The 27676-nt window shown below is 44.0% G+C and overlaps 2 protein-coding genes across 2 annotated transcripts; one reads left to right on the top strand and one right to left on the bottom strand.

The window, feature by feature from the left end:
* Positions 1-243: 243 nt before the first annotated feature.
* LOC142184695 (ficolin-2-like) lies at positions 244-13792 on the top strand. Its single transcript, XM_075259746.1, has 8 exons — positions 244-523; positions 6360-6473; positions 6874-6924; positions 9184-9219; positions 11764-11888; positions 11978-12107; positions 12612-12746; positions 13548-13792. Exons 1-8 carry the CDS (start codon positions 244-246, stop codon positions 13790-13792), a joined length of 1116 nt encoding a protein of 371 aa, XP_075115847.1.
* Positions 13793-22153: 8361 nt separating this feature from the next.
* LOC142184693 (uncharacterized) lies at positions 22154-26666 on the bottom strand (the record flags this gene model as incomplete). The annotated part of the gene is made up of 3 exons (XM_075259745.1): positions 26521-26666; positions 22922-23099; positions 22154-22561 (listed from the first exon to the last, which is right to left on the bottom strand). Coding segments are annotated over exons 1-3 (732 nt in total), but the record flags the coding sequence as incomplete, so codon positions are not given.
* Positions 26667-27676: the final 1010 nt, after the last annotated feature.

The raw sequence follows: 27676 nt of genomic DNA, 5'->3' as shown, positions 1-27676 counted from the left end.
GAATATTTTACTGTTCGCTCATCTCTAATAGAAATCCCACAAAAAAACCCACAAGTGCTATACGGCTAAGTCAAATTAATGCTAAAAAGTTATGGTTCTTACAACGCAGACATAAAAAGGGAAATGATAACTGGCTGGAACAGAAAGGTTTAGTAGATGACATGATGTGTGGTAACTGTGTCTTCTTCTCTCTGCCTTGTTTCTTCCATGTCACAGATGTTTGTACTACTAGGGCTAGAGTACATGAGCTGCGGAGACTTCCACCAACTCCTGCAGCTGAAGGAGTGTTTTGACATCTCCAGCACCAGATTCTACGCTGCCGAGCTCGTCTGTGGCATCCAGTTCCTCCACCAGAACGACGTCAACCACAGAGACCTCAATCCCGAGTACATCTTAGTGGCTGTGTTGGGCCATTTGAAGATCACAGATTTCAGTCTTGCTATCGAGAACATGCTGGAAGACTGCACAGCCACCGAATATGCTGGAACCAAAGGTTTTGTCGCTCCTGAGGTGGATTTATCCAGTGAATATACACACACTATTTACTTAAAATGTATTCCTTCACTTCCAGGGGGAGTAATAGAGGAACAACAAAATGCACAGTTCTAACAAAAAAAAAATACAAGTATTGTATGGGAACAGCTCTTTACTAAACCAAACAGGTCAGGAAAGTCCAATTACATTTATTTATGGTCTGAAATCGGTTTTCTAAATGAAGAAATAAATAAATGCAGGGGCATAGCTATAGGGGTGCATGGGGTAGAAGAGGTTACTATGGGGCCCTAGAGCCTGAGAGGGCCCAAAGGCCTTATTCATACAACAATGCCTTTTTTCATAGCCTAACTTCAATGAAAAATGTCTGTTACTCCATTTAAATGGCTTATCCACATAACATTGAATAATAACCATGCGATCCGTTTTCCATGAATGCATACAGGTCTATTATCATGGCTTCCGAGCATGTCAGTTTTTTGATGCCTGTGAAAAAAGGTCCATCAAATAAAAAATGACATATGAATAGAGCCATAGACAATCGTGATTTTAGGAAATTTTTTCACTGTGGTGCCAATAAGTCCTTATACATAGCACATAGTACATGCGGACTCCATTACAGATCTTGTATTAGGGTCCAGGAACTTATGCATCTAAATCAGGGGTCTCAAACTCGCGGCCCGCGGACCGCATGTGGCCCCCCGAACAATTTTGTGCGGCCCGCACAAGCCTAGGGACGCCGGATCCAAGTTGAATCCGGACGTTTCACCATTTTGCCCACAGGCAGTTTTATATACTGCCGGAAAGCTGACAGTGCGCTGAGTTCAGCACACTGTCGGCTTTCCCGATGTGGGCCCAGTGTGAAGAGCTTACGGTCCGGTACCGTAGCTCTTCTATGGTCAGAAGGGCATTTCTGACACTCAGTCAGAGACGTCCTTCTTCACAGCACAGCCAATCGCGCTGTGCTGTGAGAGCCGGGAGGAACGCCCCCTCCCTCTGCTTGCAGTACTCGTCCATAGACGAACATTATCAGGGAGGGAGGGGGTCGTTCCTCCCGGCTCTCACAGCACAGCGCGATTGGCTGTGCTGTGAAGAAGGACGTCTCTGACTGAGTGTCAGAAACGCCCTTCTGACCATAGCAGAGCTACGGTGCCGGACCGTAAGCTCTTCACACTGGGCCCACATCGGGAAAGCCGACAGTGTGCTGAACTCAGTGCACTGTCAGCTTTCCGGCAGTATATAGAACTGCCTATGGGCAAAATGGTGGAAGGTCCTCTTTAAACATTGAGGTGGAATGAAGGGGCTCATGACACTGGGGGCAGACGAAGGGAGGGGGGAGAACGGCATGACACTGGGGCAGAAATGGAGGGACATGAATCTGGGGGCAGAGATGGGGGGACATGAATCTGGGGCAGAGATGGGGGGACATGAATCTGGGGGCAGAGATGGGGGGACATGAATCTGGGGGCAGAGATGGGGGGACATGAATCTGGGGGCAGAGATGGGGGGACATGAATCTGAGGGAAGAGATGGGGGGACATGAATCTGGGGACAGATGAAGGGTGTATATGTAACTGGGGGAAAGATGGAGGGGGGACATATAGTTTACGGGTGACTGTAGGAGGATTATACAGTGTGGGGGCACATGAAAAATGAATGGCCGGAGTCAACATAAAAGTGGGTGGAGCTAAATTTGCCGCGGTGCGGCCCGCCGACTGGCTGGGATCTTGCTCTGCGGCCCACATGCTGAGTTGAGTTTGAGACCCCTGATCTAAATATATGTGGAGGAGCCACTGTGCAATATTCTGTTGACAGGGGTCGCTATTAGAGATGAGCAAATAGTATTCGAAACTAGAGTTTCGAATACCTCACTCCCAGAGGAATGCATAGGAGCGGGCGTACAGCAAGGAGTTGAGCGACGGCCGGCGGCACCGGCTGCTCCCATGCATTCCTATGGAGAGAGGTATTCGAATCTAGTATTCAAATCATCTCTAGTGGCTATGTGACCTTATACTGTATAGTGGCGCTGCTATGGAACATTATGCTGTGTGCAGGCAGTGCTATGGGACATTATACTGCGTAGAGGGGCCGCTATGTGACATTATACTGTGTGGACTGGCCGCCATGGGACATTATACTGCGTAGAGGGGCCGCTATGTGACATTATATTGTGTGGAGGGGCCACTACAGGACATTATATTGTGTGCAGTGGCCGCATGGGACATTGTACAGTACTGTGTGGAGGGGCTGCTATTTAACATTATACTGTGTGGAGGGGCCACTATGGGACATTATACTGTGTAGTGGGGTTATTATGGGACATTATAGTGTGTGCAGGCACCACTATGGGAAATTATACTGTGTGAAGGGGCCAATATTGGTCATTATACTGTGTAAAGGGGCTGCTATGGGACATTGTAATGTGTAGAGGGGCTGCTATGGCTACTTAAGATCCTCTTAAACAACAAGGTAGGAAAAGGGATTGTTACAGCTGCCAGTGCATGAATCATCTTGAAAACGGATGATCTAAATAATGGTAAGAACATAAATCTTAAAATTAATAAGAATTAATTAAAAACAGAGACAAGGTAACCTCTACTTAGAAGAAACATAGCGCTCGCACAATCACACTGTCGCCAGGCTTCGAACCTGAATAAATAAATGACATACAGTCCTATGAAAAAGTTTGGGCACCCCTATTAATCTTTATCATTTTTAGTTCTAAATATTTTGGTGTTTGCAACAGCCATTTCAGTTTGATATATCTAATAACTGATGGACACAGTAATATTTCAGGATCGAAATGAGGTTTATTGTACTAACAGAAAATGTGCAATATGCATTAAATCAAAATTTGACCGGTGCAAAAGTATGGGCACCTCAACAGAAAAGTGACATTAATATTTAGTAGATCCTCCTTTTGCAAAGATAACAGCCTCTAGTCGCTTCCTGTAGCTTTTAATCAGTTCCCGGATCCTGGATGAAGGGATTTTGGACCATTCCTCTTTACAAAACAATTCAAGTTCAGTTAACTTTGATGGTCGTCGTTCATGGACAGTCCGCTCTCAAATGATCTGTAAACAAAGATTGTTCAACATAGTTGTTCAGGGGAAGGATACGAAAAGTTGTCTCAGAGATTTAACCTGTCAGTTTCCAGTGTGAGGAACATAGTAAGGAAATGGAAGACCACAGAGACAGTTCTTGTTAAGTCCAGAAGTGGCAGGCCAAGAAAAATATCAGCAAGGCAGAGAAGAAGAATGGTGAGAACAGTCAAGGACAATCCACAGACCACCTCCAAAGAGCTGCAGCATCATCTTGCTGCAGATGGTGTCACTGTGCATCGGTCAACAATACAGCGCACTTTGCACAAGGAGAAGCTGTATGGGAGAGTGATGAGAAAGAAGCCGTTTCTGCAAGTACACCACAAACAGAGTTGCCTGAGGTATGGAAAAGCACATTTGGACAAGCCAGCTTCATTCTGGAAGAAGGTCCTGTGGACTGATGAAACAAAGATTGAGTTGTTTGGTCATACAAAAAGGCGTTCCAAGAAAAACACTTGCTACCCACTGTAAAATTTGGTGGAGGTTCCATCATGCTTTGGGGCTGTGTGGCCAATGCCGGCACTGAGAATCTTGTTAAAGTTGAGGGTCGCATGGATTCCACTCAGTATCAGCAGATTCTGGAGAATAATGTTCAAGAATCAGTGACGAAGTTGAAGTTACGCTGGGGATGGATATTTCAGCAAGACAATGATCCAAAACACCGCTCCAATTCGACTCAGGCATTCATGCAGAGGAACAATTACAATGTTCTGGAATGGCCATCCCAGTCCCCAGACCTGAATATCATTGAACATCTGTGGGATGGTATGAAGCGGGCTGTCCATGCTCGGCGACCATCAAACTTAACTGAACTTGAATTGTTTTGTAAAGGGGAATGGTCCAAAATACCTTCATCCAGGATCCAGGAACTGATTAAAAGCTACAGGATGCGACTAGAGGCTGTTATCTATGCAAAAGGAGGATCTACTAAATATTAATGTCACTTTTCTGTTGAGGTGCCCATACTTTTGCACCGGTCAATTTTGGTTTAATACATATTGCACATTTTCTGTTAGTACAATAAACCTCATTTCAATCCTGAAATATTACTGTGTCCATCAGTTATTAGATATATCAAACTGAAATGGCTGCTGCAAACACCAAAATATTTAGAACTAAAAATGATTAAAATTAATAGGGGTGCCCAAACTTTTTCATAGGACTGTATATAAAAGCAGAAGGAGCGTGATTTATGCATAAAATAATAGTCCAAAGGGATATTAAAATTCCCAAATTAGCACACAATGTACAGAGCCTGCTCCACCAGGAATCTGTATAATGATACAAAACTTATTCACCATATCACAGAAAAAATGAAGCTATTATGTTACAGGCAAATAAGGACAGAATCCTATGGATTAGGATGTATTCTCATTGCCAACAGGAAAAAGAGTATTTAATTTGTAAATACAATGCATCTCCCACACCTACCATAGTACTGATCCCCTCACCAACCACACTTCAGACTGTCCATTCTCATCTTTTGAACCTGTTACAGAAGAGGAAGTCTCCCAGCTAATTTCTTCATCTCGCCCTACAACCTGCAGCAGTGACCTCTTCCCCTTGCACCTTCTCCAATCTCTGTTGCCTGCTGTCACGACTTACCTTGCTAAAATATTTAACCTCTCTCTGTCTTCTGGAATCTTCCCATCCTCCTTCAAGCATGCTGTTATAACTCCTCTATTGAAAAAACCCTCCCTGGACCCGTCCTGTGCTGCTAACTATCGACCCGTCTCTAACCTCCCCTTCATCTCTAAACTCTTGGAACGCCTGGTCTATTCTCGTTTAATCCGCTATCTCTCTGCTAACTCTCTGCTTGACCCCTTACAATCTGGTTTCCGCGCTCTGCACTCTACTGAAACGGCTCTCACAAAAGTCTCCAATGATCTCCTAATGGCTAAATGTAATGGTCATTTCTCTCTTCTTATTCTTCTGGACCTCTCTGCAGCTTTTGACACTGTTGACCATCAACTCCTCCTCACTATGCTCCGCTCAGTTGGCCTCAATGACACTGCACTCTCCTCGTTCTCCTCTTATCTCTCAGACCGCACTTTCAGTGTATCATTTGCAGGCTCTGTTTCTTCCCCTCTTTCTCTTGCTGTTGGGGTTCCTCAGGGCTCGGTCCTAGGCCCCCTGCTCTTTTCTCTCTACACAGCCCCCATTGGACAAACCATCGCCAGATTTGGCTTCAGGTACCATCTTTATGCTGATGACACCCAATTATACACATCTTCCTGTGACATCATCCCTGCACTCATACAGAACACCAGTGACTGTCTTTCTGCTGTCTCAAATATCATGTCCTCGCTCTAAGAAGGAACTACTACTGTTTCCACCATCTAATAGATCTGTCCCTGATATATCCATTGTAGTCTCAGGCCTTACTATAACTACTAGGCAGCAGGCCCGCTGCCTCGGGGTCATGTTTGACGCAGACCTTTCCTTCACCCCTCATATTGAATCACTCGAAATAGGGTTACTGTCTGAATCAGTCTTCAAACCCCAAAGGTAAGTTTGTTTCAACGTTTTTTTTGCTTAATATCCAGGTTCATAGGACTCTTCCCGTTTCGGTCCTAATAGAAGTGGACCTTTCTCAGTCTTGATCGGCGGGGGTGCTGGGTGTCAGACATTACCAATCTAATATGAATGCTTTATTCTAAGTATAGGCCATCAAGATCACAGTCCTTGAAAACCTCTTTAGGGGTCATTCATTTTATTAACTAGGATAACACCTCTAATGTTGACCATTTCCATGTTTGCTCACAGAAGTGAAGATTTTAGGAATTGAAGAGTCTGACAAGTTGACAATACTCAGAGGACGTCCGGACTTTCCCGGATCTCCTGGCCAAAATGGAGAACCTGGGTTACCTGGACTGAAAGGTAAATGAGCTGGATAATCTGATATATATATATGGTCAGGTTATAGTAACCTAGTCTATGCTATTCATACACTGAATACAGAATATACTGAACACTGGATAGAAATTTCCCGTCTTTTTTCCATTATATCATATCAGTCAGATGGATAAAAAAAGAAGTTTTAATTTTTTAAAAACACAATGCACATATATGTTTAGCAGAAGTTGTAAAACACCATTATAAAGGCGTCTGTATAACAACCGCAACACCCACAACTCTACAGACCTGGATTACAGTACCATAGGGTTCTACCTTTCGGACACCAGTGTCCTATACATACTATATACTGAAAATGTAGTAAATGTAATCGTTTTCTTGTATGCTATATCTATATATACTGTGTTTTATAACTATTCTGGAGAAATGGGACCCCAGGGCATCGCAGGAAAAACTGGTCCTCAAGGTGTAAGCGGTAAGTGATAAAGGTTACATAGCATCACTATATAAGAGGTTGCGTAAACACTGCAATTTTGCCATGATGTCTCACAATACCTTGCAAAGTCAATGGGATTCTGACTAATCCCGTCCAAACATTGCAGAAAAATATACACAGCGGACATGCTGAGATTTAACTAACTGCAGCATGTCAATTCTACCTATGGAAACACCAGTGTTTTACATATACGTATAACTGAAGAAGAACGTCTGCAGAGGAAATCTTTCGGACTTTCTGTTTCCCCCGTGGTTTCCCTGCAGCGCTTTTTGCCTGCAGCCTGCTAAATGGGATCTTAAACTATGGGATCTTATAGTGTTGGACGTGTTTACGTCCGTGCTAAATATTCTGATACAGGCAGAGGCGTAACTAGGGGTTCAGCACAGGGGGGGCAAACATGTCCAAGTGGGCCCCCAACTTACCGATATTATTATTGCACAGTGACCGTATAGTGGTATATATTGGCTCTACGCAGGGCTCTGCAGACCATTTAGGTGAATACAAGGCAGTAACATTTAGTGACTTACAGCTGACGTCTTGTCTAATCGGTCACATTTCCCGTCTCTTCCATTCCGCCATGACCTCTTCTTTCAATCTCCTAACTTTTCCAGGCACCTGACCTACATGATCCTTACCTGCATACCCATCCTGCTACTACTCCAGTTATAAAATATATATTATAACTCCCCATAATGAAAAATACTCCCAGGTGCATCTTTAAATTTAGTAACTTCCTTGTGCACCCCCTTTAAGTAGTGCCCCTTATTATTAATGCCCCAGGTGTTTCCTAATTAAAAGGTAAAAAAATGTAAACGAATCAGTGGGGTTCCAATACCCGGGGCCCCAAGGATCAGCTTCTTGAATTCTCTGTTTAAATAGTGTAATACATCTCATAACGGCTATGTCATGTAACTACAGCCTAGCCCTATACATGTCTATGTGACAAGGCTGGAATTATATCACATGGTCACTATAAACAGACAGAGTCTGAAATAAATGGGAGCCATGGCCCTGTCATACAGCTGATCAGTAGGGATTCACTTCTGAGGATAGATCATCATTAAAAATAAGCTGGAAAAGTCCTTAAAGGGATTCTACCATTAAAACCCTTTTTTTTGTAGAAAAGACGTTGGAATAGCCTTTAGAAAGGCTATTTGTCTCTTACGTTTAGATGTGATCTCTGCTGCGCCGTTCCTTAGAAATAACGGTTTTTACCAGTATGCAAATTAGTTCTCTCGCAGAGATGGGGGCGGGCCCCAGCGCTGGAAATGCACTAGTAGAGCCGACTGCGCATGCGTGCAATTGCGGCGTCGTAACTATAGCCTTAGTGTCTCACTGGCAGAGCCAACTGTGCAGGTGTTGGAGGTGTCGCCGAAGAAAGAAGGGGAGGATCCAGCAGAAGATAGAGGCGTCTCTGGAGCCTGTTTTCGAGCAGCAGTGGGGACACCATCGCTGCTAGAGAACTAATTTGCATACTGGTAAAAACCAGTATTTCTAAGGAACGGCGCAGCGGAGATCCCATCAAAAGGTAGGAGACGAATAACCTTTCTAAAGGCTATTCTGACGTATTATCTACAAAAAAAAAAGGGTTTTAATGGTAGAATCCCTTTAAGGGCAGGGCACCACGTGGTGTAAACGCCATGGAAAGAAACACGGCAAAAAACAAATCCCATCCACACATTACGAAAAAATATGTGCAACTGTTGCAGATTTGATAATTGCTGCATGTCAATTATAGCTATGGAAACGCTGGCTGTTATACCTATAGGTATGATGTAAGCAGAAAGTCTGCAGAGGAAACCTCTACAAACCTCCTGTGAAAAGCGCTGTAGTAAAAACGGCAATGCCCCCTAATGACCCCTTATATAAATATCCTCCTCCTTATATTCATAATGCCACCTTATATAATTGACCCCCCATCTGCATAATGCCCCCTGATGAATCCTCCCTTATAGTTATAATGCCCCCTCCTAACTATTCTATACTATTAAAATACCTACAATTGTGCTTAAAAAAAAAGTTGCTCACCTATCTGCGATCCTTAGATGAACGGAGCCGCTGCCTCCTCCCTGTCCACACACAGGACATCCGTGTCTCAGCGCAGGAGGCTTAATGCTGTGACATCCTCACCCCGGGCGGGGGTGAACATGGCAACCACTACATTTCAAGTTTTGTGTTGTTGAGTTCTGTATTTTAATATTTGTACGTTTTTAAAAAAATGTTTACCCCTTGAAACAGGTGCTGAGGGTGCCAAAGGTGAAAAGGGAGAAAAAGGTAAATTATTGAGTAATCCCTATATACAGTCCTATGAAAAAGTTTGGGCACCCCTATTAATCTTAATCATTTTTAGTTCTAAATATTTTGGTGTTTGCAACAGCCATTTCAGTTTGATATATCTAATAACTGATGGACACAGTAATATTTCAGGATTGAAATGAGGTTTATTGTACTAACAGAAAATGCGCAATATGCATTAAACCAAAATTTGACCGGTGCAAAAATATGGGCACCTCAACAGAAAAGTGACATTAATATTTAGTAGATCCTCCTTTTGCAAAGATAACAGCCTCTAGTCGCTTCCTGTAGCTTTTAATCAGTTCCTGGATCCTGGATGAAGTGATTTTGGACCATTTCTTTCTACAAAACAATTCAAGTTCAGTTAAGCTTGATGGTCGCCGAACATGGACAGCCCGCTCTCAAATGATCTGAAAACAAAGATTGTTCAACATAGTTGTTCAGGGGAAGGATACAAAACGTTGTCTCAGAGATTTAACCTGTCAGTTTCCACTGTGAGGAACATAGTAAGGAAATGGAAGACCACAGGGACAGTTCTTGTTAAGCCCAGAAGTGGCAGGCCAAGAAAAATATCAGAAAGGCAGAGAAGAAGAATGGTGAGAACAGTCAAGGACAATCCACAGACCACCTCCAAAGAGCTTCAGCATCATCTTGCTGCAGATGGTGTCACTGTGCATCGGTCAACTATACAGCGCACTTTACACAAGGAGAAGCTGTATGGGAGAGTGATCATAAAGAAGCCGTTTCTGCACGTACGCCACAAATAGAGTTGCCTGAGGTATGCAAAAGCACATTTGGAAAAGCCAACTTCATTTTGGAAACAAAGATTGAGTTGTTTGGTTATAAAAAAAAGGCGTTATGCATGGTGTCCAAAAAGAAACAGCATTCCAAGAAAAACACTTGCTACCCACTGTAAAATTTGGTGGAGGTTCCATCATGCTTTGGGGCTGTGTGGCCAATGCCGGCACCGGGAATCTTGTTAAAGTTGAGGGTCGCATGGATTCCACTCAGTATCAGCAGATTCTTGAGAATAATGTTCAAGAATCAGTGACGAAGTTGAAGTTACGCCGGGGATGGATATTTCAGCAAGACAATGATCCAAAACACCGCTCCAAATCCTCAGGCATTCATGCAGAGGAACAATTACAATGTTCTGGAATGGCCATCCCAGTCCCCAGACCTGAATATCATTGAACATCTGTGGGATGATTTGAAGCGGGCTGTCCATGCTCGGCGACCATCTAACTTAACTGAACTTGAATTGTTTGTCCAAAATACCTTTATCCAGGATCCAGGAACTGATTAAAAGCTACAGGAAGCGACTAGAGGCTGTTATCTTTGCAAAAGGAGGATGTACTAAATATTAATGTCACTTTTCTGTTGAGGTGCCCATACTTTTGCACCGGTCAAATTTTGGTTTAATGCATATTGCACATTTTCTGTTAGTACAATAAACCTCATTTCAATCCTGAAATATTACTGTGTCCATCAGTTATTAGATATATCAAACTGAAATGGCTGTTATAAACACCAAAATATTTAGAACTAAAAATGATTAAGATTAATAGGGGTGCCCAAACTTTTTCATAGGACTGTATATAGATAGATTTCTAGGAGCCCTGACAGTGTCATACACTATATTATATAGATAGATTTCTAGGAGCCCTGATAGTATTCTACACTATGTTGTATAGATAGGTTCCTGGGAGCCCTGACAGTGTTATACTCTATATTATATAGATAGGTTCCTAGGAGCCCTGACAGTGTCATACACTATGTTTTATAGATAGGTTCCTAGGAGCCCTGACAGTGTGACAGTGTTATACACTGTGTTTTATAGATAGGTTCCTAGGAGTCCTGACAGTGTCATACACTATGTTATATAGATAGATTTCTAGGAGCCCTGACAGTATTCTACACTATGTTTTATAGATAGGTTCCTAGGAGCCCTGACAGTGTTATACTCTATATTATATAGATAGTTTTCTAGAAGGCCTGACAGTGTTATACACTATGTTATATAGATAGGTTCCTGGAAGCCCTGACAGTATTCTACACTATGTTTTATAGATAGGTTCCTAGGAGCCCTGACAGTGTTATACTCTATATTATATAGATAGTTTTCTAGAAGGCCTGACAGTGTTATACACTATGTTATATAGATAGGTTCCTGGAAGCCCTGACAGTATTCTACACTATGTTGTATAGGTAGGTTCCTAGGAGCCCTAACTATATTCTACACTCTGTTTTAAGCCAATTTAAAGTATGGTTCGCACTTGTTCAACCCAAAACAAATCAAGTACTTGAGCCACCCAAACCCAAAACAAATCCCGAGAGGTTCAACCTTCTCTAATTCTTGATATTAAAGATTTGCACAAGATCAGGATCTCTGGAGGTCCATAGAGCAAGTGTCATGTGCACTACATGTACCATGCACAGTGAATTGTAATGCCATGTTTGCCCTTTATAGCTTCTGAGCTGGGTGTATACACTAAATTTACTTTATCTGTCTATTCTTCTCAGCTGCAAAAAACTGCCAGGACTTACTGAATCAGGGTGACGTCCTAAATGGCTGGTACACAATATACCCAGCAGGGCAGCGTCTGAATGTTCTGTGTGACCAGCAAACTGACGGGGGAGGCTGGATTGTAAGTAGAGCCCCATTGCATTGTAAAAGAGCCCCACAGAAGATTTCACCATTATGTGAGGTGTGTCATATATATCTCTATGGGCTTAGGTTTTCCAGAAGCGCTGCAATGGCTCCGTTGACTTTTTCCGTGACTGGAATTCATACAAAACAGGATTTGGCAATTATCTGAGTGAGTTTTGGCTGGGAAATGAGAATCTTCATATGTTGACATCCTCAGGTAAGTATATACGAGTTCTCACCTTTGGCCACCATTAGCTCGCTATCACTACCATTTTTTTAAATCTAAAAATGTCCAAAATTAAAGTCATAATACATTTATATATCTTCATGAGGATCTTTCTGATACTGAGCTCCAAATCTCCAATAAATGGCAAAATTCAGACTTTTTGCAGTCACCACTAGGAGGCGATAAAAAAGGTTAGCTCTATAGCTAACTGCATACAATTTATACATTGAATGCCATAATGAAACAGTAGACTTCAAGATCCTCAGCTCCCTCTAGTGGCAGTCAGCCAAAAATTAATATTTTAACTTTCTACAGGGGATTTGGATCTTTTTTCTACCACAAGGTAAGTACTGAAAGCAAGGCCCCTTTCCTTCCCTACATGTGAGTTATTTTATGTGTGTGGGCATCTACTGATATATGGCACATTCCCCCACAATGTCTTCTATATGTTCACTAGTATTTGGCACGCTGTTACATCTTCCAATATCTTCACAGGTGAATGGGAAATGCGTATCGATCTTCAAGCTACTGACAACATCAATCATTATGCCAAGTACTCATCTTTCAATATTTTGGGAGAGGATGAAAAATACAAATTGTTACTTGGAGATTTCAAAGAAGGCAATGCAGGTAAGAATCTGTATGGTAAGGTCAAGAATATGGAGCAGGGGTGTAACTTGAAGGGGTACAGAGGGTGAGGTTTAATCCAGGCCCAGGAACCTTGGGGGTCTGTTCTGAATATGAGAAGACCAGCATTATACTGATACAGAAGAGGAATTTCATAGCCAAAAAGGAGACTGAAAGTGAAGGCGTCCTCTCAGATGCCATGATCACATTTAACCATAGCATTTGAGGGGTCCATTATTGGAAACAGCAGAGATACGAGGATATATAGTGTTTAAAAGGCAATACTTGACTATAGGAAGGAATAGACTTGGCCTCTCCTTTCTATTTAAGATAGGGAAATTCAGTGTGTTACAGCAGCATATATAATACAATAATACAATATACAAAAGCTCCATGGTAGAAGCATTACAGTGACAATAGGTACAGATAAAAGATAAAGGTAGAGGTAAAGAAAATAGTAGAAGGGATGGCACAACTTAAGGATCTTTCAGTTCTCTGTATGGAAAGCTCTCCGCTTAGTTTGCTGTTGGTTTTACAACCTAAACACAGCGGGAAGGAAAATTTACAATTATCCTGACGCATTGTATGGATCCACATATCTACCCACATCAACAGCCACATACTAATGGTCTAGAATAGTAGAAGTTGGATGGAAATTTAGACCCATCCTGGTGACCGCACTGAATCACCTGGACAATAAGACCAAGACCCTCATTAAATACAGTATATAGAACTGAAAAGAATAAGAATTACAGGTAGCGTATTCTGAATTCTCAGTCCTTCATTAAGTTGATGTTTTTCCAGGTAATTCTATGGATACTCATGTAGGCATGCCATTCTCTACAAAGGATAAGGATTCAACTGCAGACAAATGTGTCTTCCGATATAATGTAGGCTGGTGGTACAACCAATGCCACTCTGCAAACCTAAATAGAAGCTATATTCGTTGGGCGCATAAATCTGATGCCAATGGAATCAAATGGGTTACTGGAAAGGGTTACGTGTACTCGTATAAAGCAACGGAGATGAAGATGAGACCAGTCCAGTAACATCAACTGTATAAAGTGGGAACAAGGCAAGAAGTAAATCTCCAGCTCACATACTGTGCATTAGTATAATATAGATCTTGTTATTCAGAGAGGAATATAACCAATATTATTATGCCATACTGCAATAACAGATGGATAAATATGCATTGGAAATAAAAATATAACCATAATACATTTTTTTTGTGTACTGACCACTGCTTTGGGTAACAACACTGACTGGACATGAACATGACCAACTAGAGCGCACTAGGACCTATATAGAGGCATCACTTGAAGCTCCTGGGCCCCAATTCTTAATCTGTAATGGGACATTATCTTGTGTCATTCAGAATCATGGTATATTTTATATGGCAGAGGAATATTTGGGTCCCCCTTAGAGTCCAGGGCGCAGTAGCAACCCCTATAGTATACCCCTGGACCCATAGACAAGAAAGCCCATAGACCTGAACACCAGAAGTTAGACAAGGAAGAGATTCCTACAGGTTTCCTTTTCAATCCAGTAATAGACACATTTGCCTGGATGATCAATAAAATTTTCAGACAATCCTGACAAATTATGGACTGTTAAAAGCTTTGGAGGGCACCTAGAATGGTTTGTCAGTCAGAAATGGTATCCGTGTGCAGTGTCTTGAAGGAATGCCCAGTATGAATAGCCCTGATATAACCTCATAACCCAATATAATACTATATGATACATTTATTATTGAAGTTTCCTTTAAGTGTCTAAATAGTAGAATTGTAATAAACGTTGGTTGAAAGAGCATTCCCCAAAAGGAAATACAGAAACAGATACAGCAGTTGAGGTGACAGCGCCGGCAGACTGGCCATCACATTGTAGCACCAACTAGTGCACCCAAATACAGTTGCTCACATTGTAAAGACAGATGGTTCAATCTCTCAAGATTTTCAGGTCCCTGGATCGTTTTGGTACAAACCACACTTTAAAACATAGTGTATAACACTATCATGGCTCCTAGTAACCTACTTATATAACATAGTGTATAACACTGTCAGGGCTACTAGAAACTTATCTATATAACATAGTGTATAACACTGTCAGGGCTCCTAGGAACCTATCTATAAAACATAGTATAGAACATTATCATGGCTCCTAGGAACCTATATATAAAACGGAGTGTATAACACTGTCAGGGCTCCTAGGAATCTATCTATAAAACATAGTGTATGACACTGTCAGGGCTCATAGGAACCTATCTATAAAACATAGTGTATAACACTGTCAGGGCTCCTAGTAACCTATCTATAAAACATAGTGTATGACACTGTCAGGGCTCTTAGTAACCTATCTATAAAACATAGTGTATGACACTGTCAGGGCTCCTAGTAACCTATCTATAAAACATAGTGTATGACACTGTCAGGGCTCCTAGTAACCTATCTATAAAACATAGTGTATGACACTATCAGGGCTCCTAGTAACCTATCTATAAAACATAGTGTATGACACTGTCAGGGTTCCTAGTAACCTATCTATAAAACATAGTGTATGACACTATCAGGGCTCCTAGTAACCTATCTATAAAACATAGTGTATGACACTGTCAGGGCTCCTAGTAACCTATCTATAAAACATAGTGTATGACACTGTCAGGGCTCCTAGTAACCTATCTATAAAACATAGTGTATGACACTGTCAGGGCTCCTAGTAACCTATCTATAAAACATAATGTATAACACTGTCAGGGCTCCTAGTAACCTATCTATAAAACATAGTGTATGACACTGTCAGGACTCCTAGTAACCTATCTATAAAACATAGTGTATGACACTGTCAGGGCTCCTAGGAACCTATCTATAAAACATAGTGTATGACACTGTCAGGGCTCCTAGTAACCTATCTATAAAACATAGTGTATGACACTGTCAGGGCTCCTAGTAACCTATCTATAAAACATAGTGTATGACACTGTCAGGGCTCCTAGTAACCTATCTATAAAACATAGTGTATGACACTGTCAGGGCTCCTAGTAACCTATCTATAAAACATAGTGTAGAACACTGTCAGGGCTCCCAGGAACCAATCTACCCAATTTCACAGCTGCAGTTATGTCAAAATGAAATTTTATTTAAAAAAATTCATACTTACCTTACGTTACCTCTCTTGGGCCTCCTCGCGGCATCTGGCATTTTCCTTGTGCCGTCACTCTTCTGTAACATCAGGGTCAAGGCTGAGGCCTATGATTGTGCCACCAACACTTACATGGGTACGCTGAGTGTCATGACAATCACGTGTTCAGGTCACCTCTGAGGCCCAATCACAGGCCTCAGTGCTGATGACATCACAGAAGAGTGCCAGACGCTGCTAGGAGGCCCAAGAGAAGTAAGGGGAGGAGAGTACGAGTGGGTTTTTTTCTTTATATCTCTTAAGACCCCAGAGTATAATGCAGAACCTTTTTTTTTTCTTTTTATGTGGATTGTGTGCCCCATATAGGGCCCACAATCTACATTTTTTCCCATCAGTATGTCTCTGAAATTTGGGAGGAAATCCACGCAAACATGGGGAGACCATACAAATTCCGTGCAGATGTTGTTTTTGGCAGGATTTGAACCCAGGACTCCAGTGCTACAAGGCTGCAGTCCTAACCACTGAGCAACCATGTTGCCCCAATGCAGAACCCATTTTAGTTCATCCAAGAGGAATCTCCATTTGTTCGCTTTCATAAAAAATCAACAATTTGGAATATTCGGGATAAATCTGGCTTATTACAAACCAATTAGCCCATCTCTAATTGCAAACAATAGGGGTAACACAGTAGTAGCCAGTTCGTGATGACAATGCTTTCTCTTCAGATACACAGATGCCATTCCTTCAGCATTCCTAAATGCAACGTTTCATGAATGTGATGTTCTGCAAATCCAGGTGTATACTTGAAGATTCCTGGAGGGTTGATCTGGAGGACAGGGGATGGTGTGCATGTCTAAGCAAAGAGTTTAGGGTTAATGCAGAGAGAACAAGTATCTATTCTGTAGATGTGGTGAGTAAATAGCGGTTGTAGGGTGAGTGGAAGGTTACAATATCATTACCGAGAACCAACCAATGGTCAGGATTAGTGAAAAACAATAAGAGCGCATTGTGTTCTCAGGATAATTGTGGAGATCTTTGTCCTAGATAATATGTGTTCCCCACATTGCCATATAACCATTTCACTACTTCATCTCAATCATTAGAATTATCGAACCCTCACAGACAACATACTGGATACATTCTGAAGTTATTTGGGTAAACTCTCTTCATCAGACATGTCCATCTACATAAGTGTGTAACTCACAGTATGCCATTCACTGTACTGTCTCTCAAGATCACACGCCTGATGATGGTGTCGGGTGTCAACCTAAAACGTCCTAATAATTTCAATTCTACAAGTATCATATGTGTTGTGACTTTCTGCACATAAAGTACCGTATAACTAAATGCAGACAGTCTATGGAGCGCTGTCCCTAATCTTCTACACTATTTTAGCTGTTAGAAGGTGTTGGGAGCAATGGTTATGTGTGGGCATGCATACATAGCGACCATACTCTGGTCCTCCTATAGAGACCACCATTAAAGACTAGAGATGAGCGAACAGTGAAATGTTCGAAGTTTGAAATTCGTTTCGAGTAGCCGCTCGATACTCGACTGTTCGATCGAATATCGAACCCCATTATAGTCTATGGGGAATAAATACTCGTTTAGGGGGAAACTACTATTCGACTCAGGAGGGTCACCAAGTCCACTATGACACCCCAGGAAATGATGCCAACACCCTGGAATGCAACTGGGACAGCAGGGGAAGCATGTCTGGGGGCATCTAACATGCCCAAGTCACTGTATTACGTCGGGATCCCTGACAGTTTGCGATATGTGGGAGCTGACTTTTTCCCATAGGAATGCATTGACCAGCGTTGATTGGCCGAATGCCATACAGAGTACAGCATATGGCCAATCAACGCTGGTTCTGCCGGAGGCTCGTCTGTGAGGAGGCAGAGTCTAAGATCGGTCCACAGCAGTCTCCATTCTGGTCTGATCTCAGATGTAGCAGCGTTGAGCGCACGCTGAGCTCTGCTACACCGTCAGATGCAGCAGAGCTGACTGTGTGCTGAACCCTGGCTGTGACTGGAGTATAAGACATGATGTAACAGCAGAATAGTGACTGCAGCTCTGGATGTGACTGGAGAATATGATATGATTTAACAGTGGAATAGTGACTGCACCTTTAGATGTAACTGGAGTATAAGACCTGATGTAACAGCAGCTCTGGATGTGACTGGAGTATATGACATGATGTAACAGTGGAATAGTGACTGCAGCTCTAGATGTAACTGGAGTATATGACATGATGTAACATGGTCCCTTGCAAAGTGGAGTGCTAAAGGCTTAAAGAGGACCTTTCATCAGATCGGGCACATGCAGTTTTATATACTGCTGAAAAGCTGACAGTGCGCTGAATTCAGCGCACTATCGGCTTTCCCGATCTGTGCCCGGTGTAAAGTGCTATCGGTCCCGGTACCGTAGCGCTTTACAGTCAGAAGGGCGTTTCTGACACTTAGCCAGGGACACCCTTCTGCCCAGCAGCGCCTATCGCGCTGTGCTCTAAGACTGGGGAGGAACTCCCCCCTCCCTCTCCTGATAATACTCATCTACGGACGAGCACAGTGAGCAGAGGGAGGGGGCGTTCCTCACCGGCGATCACTGGTAAAATGGCGGTGCCCACGTGCCGCCCGGGACCACGCAGGAGTTGACAGATGGCGCCCCAGAAGGACAGATGGAGGCTTGGGGGAGAGCTTTGGGGCAGCCCAGGAGTGGTCTATGCAAGATGGCGCCGGTAGATGGACGTTGGAAAGCAAGTGCACGAAGAGCTCCGTGAGATGCATCCGCTCTCATACACAGCTAGCCACGCCCCCCATCAGTTTTATACTTAACCCCTTCCCAACATCCGCCGTACTAGATGCCGGGTGTTTAAAGATGGCAACCGCTGGGGAGCTGGGTGGCTGCCATAGCCGCCAGGTGTTTGCTATTTTACACAGCAGACACCTAGCGCTAATGCCAGCAATCATCAATGCCTGCACCGATCATGGGCATTAACCCCTCTGGCGCCTTGGTCAAAACTACCGAGGTAATATTTTCCTGGTGGCTCGTGGGCACCGCCATTTTACCAGTGATCGCCGGCACCCGCACTAAGCTCCGAGGCCAGTGTCATGTTGCTATGATAGCCAGGAGTCTTGTGAAGACTCTCCGGTCTGTCATTCAATTTGTTCTATTGCAGGCTTCTCTATGTAGCCTGTAATAGAAGCCCTGGTGTTTTGCAATGCATTAGCACTAGCATCACATTAGTGATCAGACCCCATGGGGTTCAAAATCCCTAGAGGGTTTCTGAGTATTTGCAACGCCACTCCTATTGCTTGAAAAGGTGCGGTGCGACATCCTGTCCACTAGCAGCATCTGGTACCCAGAATTTGCTAGAACAACTGATCTGTGTGGGGTTCAGGTGTGGAACCCTGACAGATCACAAACTGACATACCGATGACCTAGGATAAGATGTCCGACTTCTCAAGCGGACAGAGGAACCCTGCATGCAGGGTTTTTCTGTCCGCTTGAGAAGTTGGACATCTTCACTTGCGGATAGGGAAGGACGGGCACGGAGTGCAAAAGAACGCACCCGATGACCATTGAAATAAATGACAGGTGTCACAGACACAGCTAGTGTCCGCTCCTAGTGTCCGTGATAGATTTTGAGCGGACACTACCTGTCGGACACCGACGGTAGTGTGAACGCCCCCTAAGAGAGAAATGACAGTAAGTACCTCGTTCAGTGTCTGCAGCCATATTTCATGTTACAGGTACAGGAGATATCCAGTCATGGTAGTGAACGTAATATCTCTCCCATCACCCAGGGATGTCTAATATTCACCACTGACCTCACAGAACATCTCCATCTCAGGTATCGGGGACATGTCTCCTCAGGTGATGTCTTGTGAGGCTCCTGAAGTCACCATCAAGGTAGTTGTACATCACTGTGGACGCAAAGAAAACAGTATAAGGCCTGTGTACGTGGTAAGTATAGGGTTAAAGGGGTTGCCCAGGATAAACTGATAATTAACCCCTAAACTAAACTCCCTCCCCCCACCTAACTTCTAATGTACATCAATTAATGTATAATTACCCATTTCCCTGGAGTAGTCATGTGATGGGAGACGGGAAGAGTGGGAGGAGCTAGTAATGGGTGGGATTATTACACTTAGTGAGCTAGTGAGGGTGGGAGGGACTAGTAAATAGGTGGGATCACTAGTGAGAGTGGGAGGGGCTATGCTTAGTGACACAGGCAGGGTGGGAGGGATTAGGTTAGTGAGTCGGAGTGTTTTATAATGGAGTGAGAGGAGGAGGGGGCTGAGTGAGAGGGAGTTAGTGCAGCAGCTACACCGGAAGTTGTACAGCAGGAAGCTAACACCAAGTAAACAAAGGGAGATAATGCAGCAGCTGCCAGAGACACCCAGAAATCACTCCGATAACTGCTAAAGGTATATGGGGGTATTTATTAACCCATCAGTAGCACTAAGCACTAAAATGAAGATTTTTCTGTCTGGAAAACCCCTTTAATGTTAAGAATCCAGACTGATCATCACTACAGATATACATATAGTATTACATTACCTGAAGGTAGACGTGATCCAGCTATTGACATAGCCAAGTAGGTGTCCTAGGTGTCTTTAGCTAGGAGGCCACTTATGTCTTTTGCAGCCACTTTCACTGGGGACTTTAATCTTCCAGCATCGAGGTCGGCCCACATAATAGAAGAAAAAAACCGGTGCTGATGTACATTGTCGTTCACGCCAAGCCTCTGACATTGATCTTTGCACAAAAGTCTCTTTAAAATGTCTGTGCTACGTGGGCCTAGACCTTTGTATGGTGGCTCTTCTTCTAGGGTGGCTCTTTAGGTTTTTTTGAGGTCTTTCCATTTAAATGGGCTAGTTTTTGTCAGCATAATATACAGCGTAACGCCAAATGCAAACCAGTCAGCACCGGCGTTGTAGGGTATACATTGTAATATTTCTGGGGCCATGTAACCTGCTGTGCCACATCCTTTGGTCACATCAACAAATACATTACAAAGTGCAAGTCCAAAGTCAGAAATTTTGATGTTCCCATCTTGGGTCAGGAGGATGTTGCTTGGTTTTATATTACGGTGGACAATCCTCTTTGAATGTAGGAATTGAAGACCGCACACTATTTGGGCAGCCAGGAACTTCATAGCAGAGATCTTATAGTTGGGGGTCTTCCTAATGTATTCAGCAAGGGTTCCACCTCTGGCCAGCTCCATCACATAGAACACCTGGCTGCTTGTGTGGAACACTCCATATCCATGGATGAGGAAGGGGCACTGATTGGACAGTGCTAGGATCTCCGTTTTAGCACAGAGGTGGCATTGAATTGGATGAGACCACCACGGACATTACACTATGGGCCACTGAAGCTGTGAGGAAGCAGGAACTCCTAGCATCATAAACAACTATGCTGCTCGGAGTCCGGGTCCTGGTCTGAGAACCTCAGCTGACAACCAAATGTGTCCATGTGAAGCTGGCCTTAGGGTGCCATTACACATGTGGTCTTTATTCACATTAACATACATGTTGTTGTTTCTACTCTGATCAAAAACATACAGGTGTAATAGCAGCCCTAGGACGGGTTCAGGCTACCCTTGTTAATGTCCGTTGATGGATGACAGCAACGAACATTAACTGCAGCAGAGAAATTGACAGAGACTGATTCTGATTCCATTCCCATTAACACTAATATAAACAACATGATGGACGCTGTCTCCCGTCTTTCCTCTGTCTCCTGTCTTTCCTCTTTCTCCCTTCTTTCCTCTGTCTCCTGTCTTTCCTCTGTCTCCCGTCTTTCCTCTTTCTCCCTTCTTTCCTCTGTCTCCCGTCTTTCCTCTTTCTCCCTTCTTTCCTCTGTCTCCCGTCTTTCCTCTTTCTCCCTTCTTTCCTCGGTCTCCCGTCTTTCCTCTTTCTCCCTTCTTTCCTCGGTCTCCCGTCTTTCCTCTTTCTCCCTTCTTTCCTCTGTCTCCCGTCTTTCCTCTGTCTCCCGTCTTTCCTCTTTCTCCCTTCTTTCCTCTTTCTCCCTTCTTTCCTCTGTCTCCCGTCTTTCCTCTTTCTCCCTTCTTTCCTCTGTCTCCCGTCTTTCCTCTGTCTCCTGTCTTTCCTCTGTCTCCCGTCTTTCCTCTGTCTCCCGTCTTTCCTCTTTCTCCCTTCTTTCCTCTGTCTCCCGTCTTTCCTCTTTCTCCCTTCTTTCCTCTGTCTCCCGTCTTTCCTCTTTCTCCCTTCTTTCCTCGGTCTCCCGTCTTTCCTCTTTCTCCCTTCTTTCCTCTGTCTCCCGTCTTTCCTCTGTCTCCCGTCTTTCCTCTTTCTCCCTTCTTTCCTCTTTCTCCCTTCTTTCCTCTGTCTCCCGTCTTTCCTCTGTCTCCCGTCTTTCCTCTTTCTCCCTTCTTTCCTCTGTCTCCCGTCTTTCCTCTTTCTCCCTTCTTTCCTCTGTCTCCCGTCTTTCCTCTGTCTCCTGTCTTTCCTCTTTCTCCCTTCTTTCCTCTGTCTCCTGTCTTTCCTCTGTCTCCCGTCTTTCCTCTTTCTCCCTTCTTTCCTCTGTCTCCCGTCTTTCCTCTTTCTCCCTTCTTTCCTCTGTCTCCCGTCTTTCCTCTTTCTCCCTTCTTTCCTCGGTCTCCCGTCTTTCCTCTTTCTCCCTTCTTTCCTCTGTCTCCCGTCTTTCCTCTGTCTCCCGTCTTTCCTCTTTCTCCCTTCTTTCCTCTTTCTCCCTTCTTTCCTCTTTCTCCCTTCTTTCCTCTGTCTCCCGTCTTTCCTCTTTCTCCCTTCTTTCCTCGGTCTCCCGTCTTTCCTCTTTCTCCCTTCTTTCCTCTGTCTCCCGTCTTTCCTCTGTCTCCCGTCTTTCCTCTTTCTCCCTTCTTTCCTCTTTCTCCCTTCTTTCCTCTGTCTCCCGTCTTTCCTCTGTCTCCCGTCTTTCCTCTTTCTCCCTTCTTTCCTCTTTCTCCCTTCTTTCCTCTGTCTCCCGTCTTTCCTCTTTCTCCCTTCTTTCCTCTGTCTCCCGTCTTTCCTCTGTCTCCTGTCTTTCCTCTTTCTCCCTTCTTTCCTCTGTCTCCTGTCTTTCCTCTGTCTCCCGTCTTTCCTCTTTCTCCCTTCTTTCCTCTGTCTCCCGTCTTTCCTCTTTCTCCCTTCTTTCCTCTGTCTCCCGTCTTTCCTCTTTCTCCCTTCTTTCCTCGGTCTCCCGTCTTTCCTCTTTCTCCCTTCTTTCCTCTGTCTCCCGTCTTTCCTCTGTCTCCCGTCTTTCCTCTTTCTCCCTTCTTTCCTCTTTCTCCCTTCTTTCCTCTGTCTCCCGTCTTTCCTCTGTCTCCCGTCTTTCCTCTTTCTCCCTTCTTTCCTCTGTCTCCCGTCTTTCCTCTTTCTCCCTTCTTTCCTCGGTCTCCCGTCTTTCCTCTTTCTCCCTTCTTTCCTCTGTCTCCCGTCTTTCCTCTGTCTCCCGTCTTTCCTCTTTCTCCCTTCTTTCCTCTTTCTCCCTTCTTTCCTCTGTCTCCCGTCTTTCCTCTGTCTCCCGTCTTTCCTCTTTCTCCCTTCTTTCCTCTTTCTCCCTTCTTTCCTCTGTCTCCCGTCTTTCCTCTTTCTCCCTTCTTTCCTCTGTCTCCCGTCTTTCCTCTGTCTCCTGTCTTTCCTCTTTCTCCCTTCTTTCCTCTGTCTCCTGTCTTTCCTCTGTCTCCCGTCTTTCCTCTTTCTCCCTTCTTTCCTCTGTCTCCCGTCTTTCCTCTTTCTCCCGTCTTTCCTCTTTCTCCCTTCTTTCCTCGGTCTCCCGTCTTTCCTCTTTCTCCCTTCTTTCCTCTGTCTCCCGTCTTTCCTCTGTCTCCCGTCTTTCCTCTTTCTCCCTTCTTTCCTCTTTCTCCCTTCTTTCCTCTGTCTCCCGTCTTTCCTCTTTCTCCCTTCTTTCCTCGGTCTCCCGTCTTTCCTCTTTCTCCCTTCTTTCCTCTGTCTCCCGTCTTTCCTCTGTCTCCCGTCTTTCCTCTTTCTCCCTTCTTTCCTCTTTCTCCCTTCTTTCCTCTGTCTCCCGTCTTTCCTCTTTCTCCCTTCTTTCCTCTGTCTCCCGTCTTTCCTCTGTCTCCTGTCTTTCCTCTTTCTCCCTTCTTTCCTCTGTCTCCTGTCTTTCCTCTGTCTCCCGTCTTTCCTCTTTCTCCCTTCTTTCCTCTGTCTCCCGTCTTTCCTCTTTCTCCCTTCTTTCCTCTGTCTCCCGTCTTTCCTCTTTCTCCCTTCTTTCCTCGGTCTCCCGTCTTTCCTCTTTCTCCCTTCTTTCCTCTGTCTCCCGTCTTTCCTCTGTCTCCCGTCTTTCCTCTTTCTCCCTTCTTTCCTCTTTCTCCCTTCTTTCCTCTGTCTCCCGTCTTTCCTCTGTCTCCCGTCTTTCCTCTTTCTCCCTTCTTTCCTCTTTCTCCCGTCTTTCCTCGGTCTCCCGTCTTTCCTCGGTCTCCCGTCTTTCCTCGGTCTCCCGTCTTTCCTGTCTCCCTTCTTTCCTCTGTCTCCCGTTTTTCCTCTTTCTCCCTTCTTTCCTCTGTCTCCCATCTTTCCTTGGTCTCCCGTCTTTCCTCTGTCTCCCGTCTTTCATCTGTCTCCCTTCTTTCCTCTGTCTCCCGTCTTTCCTCTGTCTCCCGTCTTTCCTCTTTCTCCCTTCTTTCCTCTTTCTCCCTTCTTTCCTCTTTCTCCCGTCTTTCCTCTGTCTCCCGTCTTTCCTCTTTCTCCCTTCTTTCCTCTTTCTCCCTTCTTTCCTCGGTCTCCCGTCTTTCCTCGGTCTCCCGTCTTTCCTGTCTCCCTTCTTTCCTCTGTCTCCCGTTTTTCCTCTTTCTCCCTTCTTTCCTCTGTCTCCCATCTTTCCTCGGTCTCCCGTCTTTCCTCTTTCTCCCGTCTTTCCTCTGTCTCCCGTCTTTCATCTGTCTCCCTTCTTTCCTCTGTCTCCCTTCTTTCCTCTGTCTCCCTTCTTTCCTCTGTCTCCCTTCTTTCCTCTGTCTCTCGTCTTCCATCATTTTTGTTTAGTTTTCTGACTGAAGATACATTTGTGCATGCAGGACATTTTCCTTCCTTTACAAAAGTAAACAAAAATGATGAAAGAAACACAAAAGACAGAAAAAAGGAGAGAGAAGACAGGAGAGAGCGTCCATAATGTATGCAAGAGGAGGAGGAGGCTCCATCTATGTCTGTTGCTCTCATCCTATGACAGAGGACAGCAATGGATGCACATAACAATAGTGTGAATGTAACCTCACTCCATCATGTTCTAGGTCTTCCACCACAGTATACAGAGATCTTGTTGTGTCTTGATGGGTCAGAGTCACTTTGGTGACACAAGGGGTGGTGGGTGGGATTAAGTTATAGCTAATTGGTGGATTTCTTACTATTAAAGTTATGACACTCAAAAACACTATTTACACTTTTTATTACATTTTATTTTTTGGGCAAAATAAAATAGAAAATATATAAAGTAAAACAACAAAATAACAGCAGAACATGATCAAACTCAGAGGTCACTTTCTAAATAATTGTACCCCTTCCAGACATACACCGTAATAGTACATGCCGGGCCTTTAAAGGGATTCAATCATTAAAATTAAATTTTTTCTCGATAACACGTAGAAATAGCCTTAAGAAAGGCTATTCTTCTCCTACCTTTACGTGTCTTCTCTGTGCCGCCGTTTGGTAGAAATCACGGTTTTCATCGGTATGCAAATGAGTTCAAGAAAATGGCTGCTTACACAGGAAAATTGCCACGGGCTGCTTATCATATCACAAAGGTACCAAGCTTGCTACAGCTCAGCCCCACAGGGCCACAGTTTGCTAAATCCACCAAGCCTCAACCATACCTTGCCATCCCCTAAAGAAACACAGCTCTACATACACCCCACCCTTACCCCCCAATTCATCATGCACCCCACACAGTTCACCATGTACCTCATGCCTTCCCCCACAGTCCATTGTGTACCCACAAGTACCATCGTGTAACCACAGTACACCCTGCATCTCTCCCCCCACCAGTACACCGTGCACCCCACATCTCTCTCCCCGCAGTCCACCTTGTACCCCCATCTCTCCCCCCACCAGTACACCATGCACCCCACATCTCTCTCCTCCCACAGTCCACACTCCACCTGTTCGGAGCAGCGCTCTATTCTCAGAGATTTTCAGCTAGATTGCATATAGCGCACACTATAAGAACAGACTGATCCCAATGAAATGTTATATATGGGGTTTATTGTGGCAGTCATTGGAAAGATTTACAGACGGGTCATACAAGAGTCATCTCTTAATGTTCAAATCTATAAATCTTTTTACATATACTGTGCATGGTAAAAATGTATGGTTATGGTTTTCGGAATGCAGTGACAAACAAAATTCTTTAAAAAATATTTTTATTGCGCAAAAAAAAAAATTACAAAATCTATGCACAAAATTTAAAAAGTGAATAATGGTGAAATTTGCTATTTTTTCTACTCTTGCTCAGAAAGGGTTTCTAAAAGATCATTTATTGGTTACATTTATGGTAAAATAAAAAAATACAACTCATTTCGTCAATTAAAATGTAAAAAAATATATATATTAGCTGTCAGAATGCGGTAATGTAAAAGGAAAACAAATCCTGAGTCCTCGAAGGATACAAACAGGCCTGTTCAGACAAACCGTTACTTACCTTTCCACAGGTCTCTGTTTCCAGCAGTGGCAAGTCACGTTTTCTGTACACAAGTCCCCTGCTGAAGTCACCAGTGACATCTCAAATATACACGGGGACCTCTGCAGCCAATCACAGGCCTCAGCAGTGTCGTCTTCACAAGCCATATATGAAGAGGTGACTGCTGGTATCTGTCATTGGATAGAGGAGGACTTGTATACAGACGAACAGAGCAGCTGCCACTAAATGCCAGCGCCCGGGGTGAGGCGAGTAATGACTTGTTATGTTCACAGCCCCACTAGTAGCACTATTAAATAAAAATACACATATACAGGTAAGTCAGGAACCGCCTTTAAACTAAAGAACAGGTGATATATGGCACAAGCTTGTCCGTGAGTCTTGTCCATCAAGTGTGATGATTTTTATAAAAAAAATAAAATAAAAAAATAGTATCAGCTTAATATCCCATACATTTCCTATATGGGGAGCAAATATGAAACAGATTTTTGGACTAGAGAGATGTAAAAAGAGCTGGCTTTATCCACTCCACACAGGACCGCTGCACCTCTTTCGCTAAGTTCACACTAGCGCTGGATCTCCATTGTTCGGAAAACAGCACCACTCCGGTCCATAGGTCATATCTGGTATTGCATCTGTTTCATTGAAATGAATGAGGTGGAGTTGCAATATCACACACATCCTGTGAACAGGTGTGGTGCTTTTACTGAAAGAAAGTAGCAATGTTTGCCAAATCCTGAACAACCCCTTTAAGCAGTGGCGTAACTAGGAATGGTGGGGCCCCGTGCCGAACTTGGGGGCCCCCCACCCAACCGATGCTGAAGACCTCGACCAACTGACCCCTAACGCCGCCGCCCCCCCTCCCCCCGGACATTTCTGCGCACACTATAATACCCCATATTGGCCCCTGCACACAGTATTATGTCCCCATAGTGGCCCCAGTACACAGTATTATGTCCCCATAGTGGCCCCAGTACACAGTATTATGTCCCATTGTGGACACACATGAACAATTATAATAATAATCAGAGACCCAGAGGGATACAAACATAACAAACTACTGTTACTAACCTATCTCCTGGCTCTGCTGCATTCTCCGTTGCTGTCGGCCATCTTCCGGGACGTCATGTGACCGGGCCCTGATGACCGGGGTCATATG

Source organism: Leptodactylus fuscus, chromosome 11 (genome assembly GCF_031893055.1).
Source record: "Leptodactylus fuscus isolate aLepFus1 chromosome 11, aLepFus1.hap2, whole genome shotgun sequence".
Classification (NCBI taxonomy): Eukaryota; Metazoa; Chordata; class Amphibia; order Anura; family Leptodactylidae; genus Leptodactylus; species Leptodactylus fuscus.
This window is presented reverse-complemented; position numbering and strand designations above follow the sequence as displayed.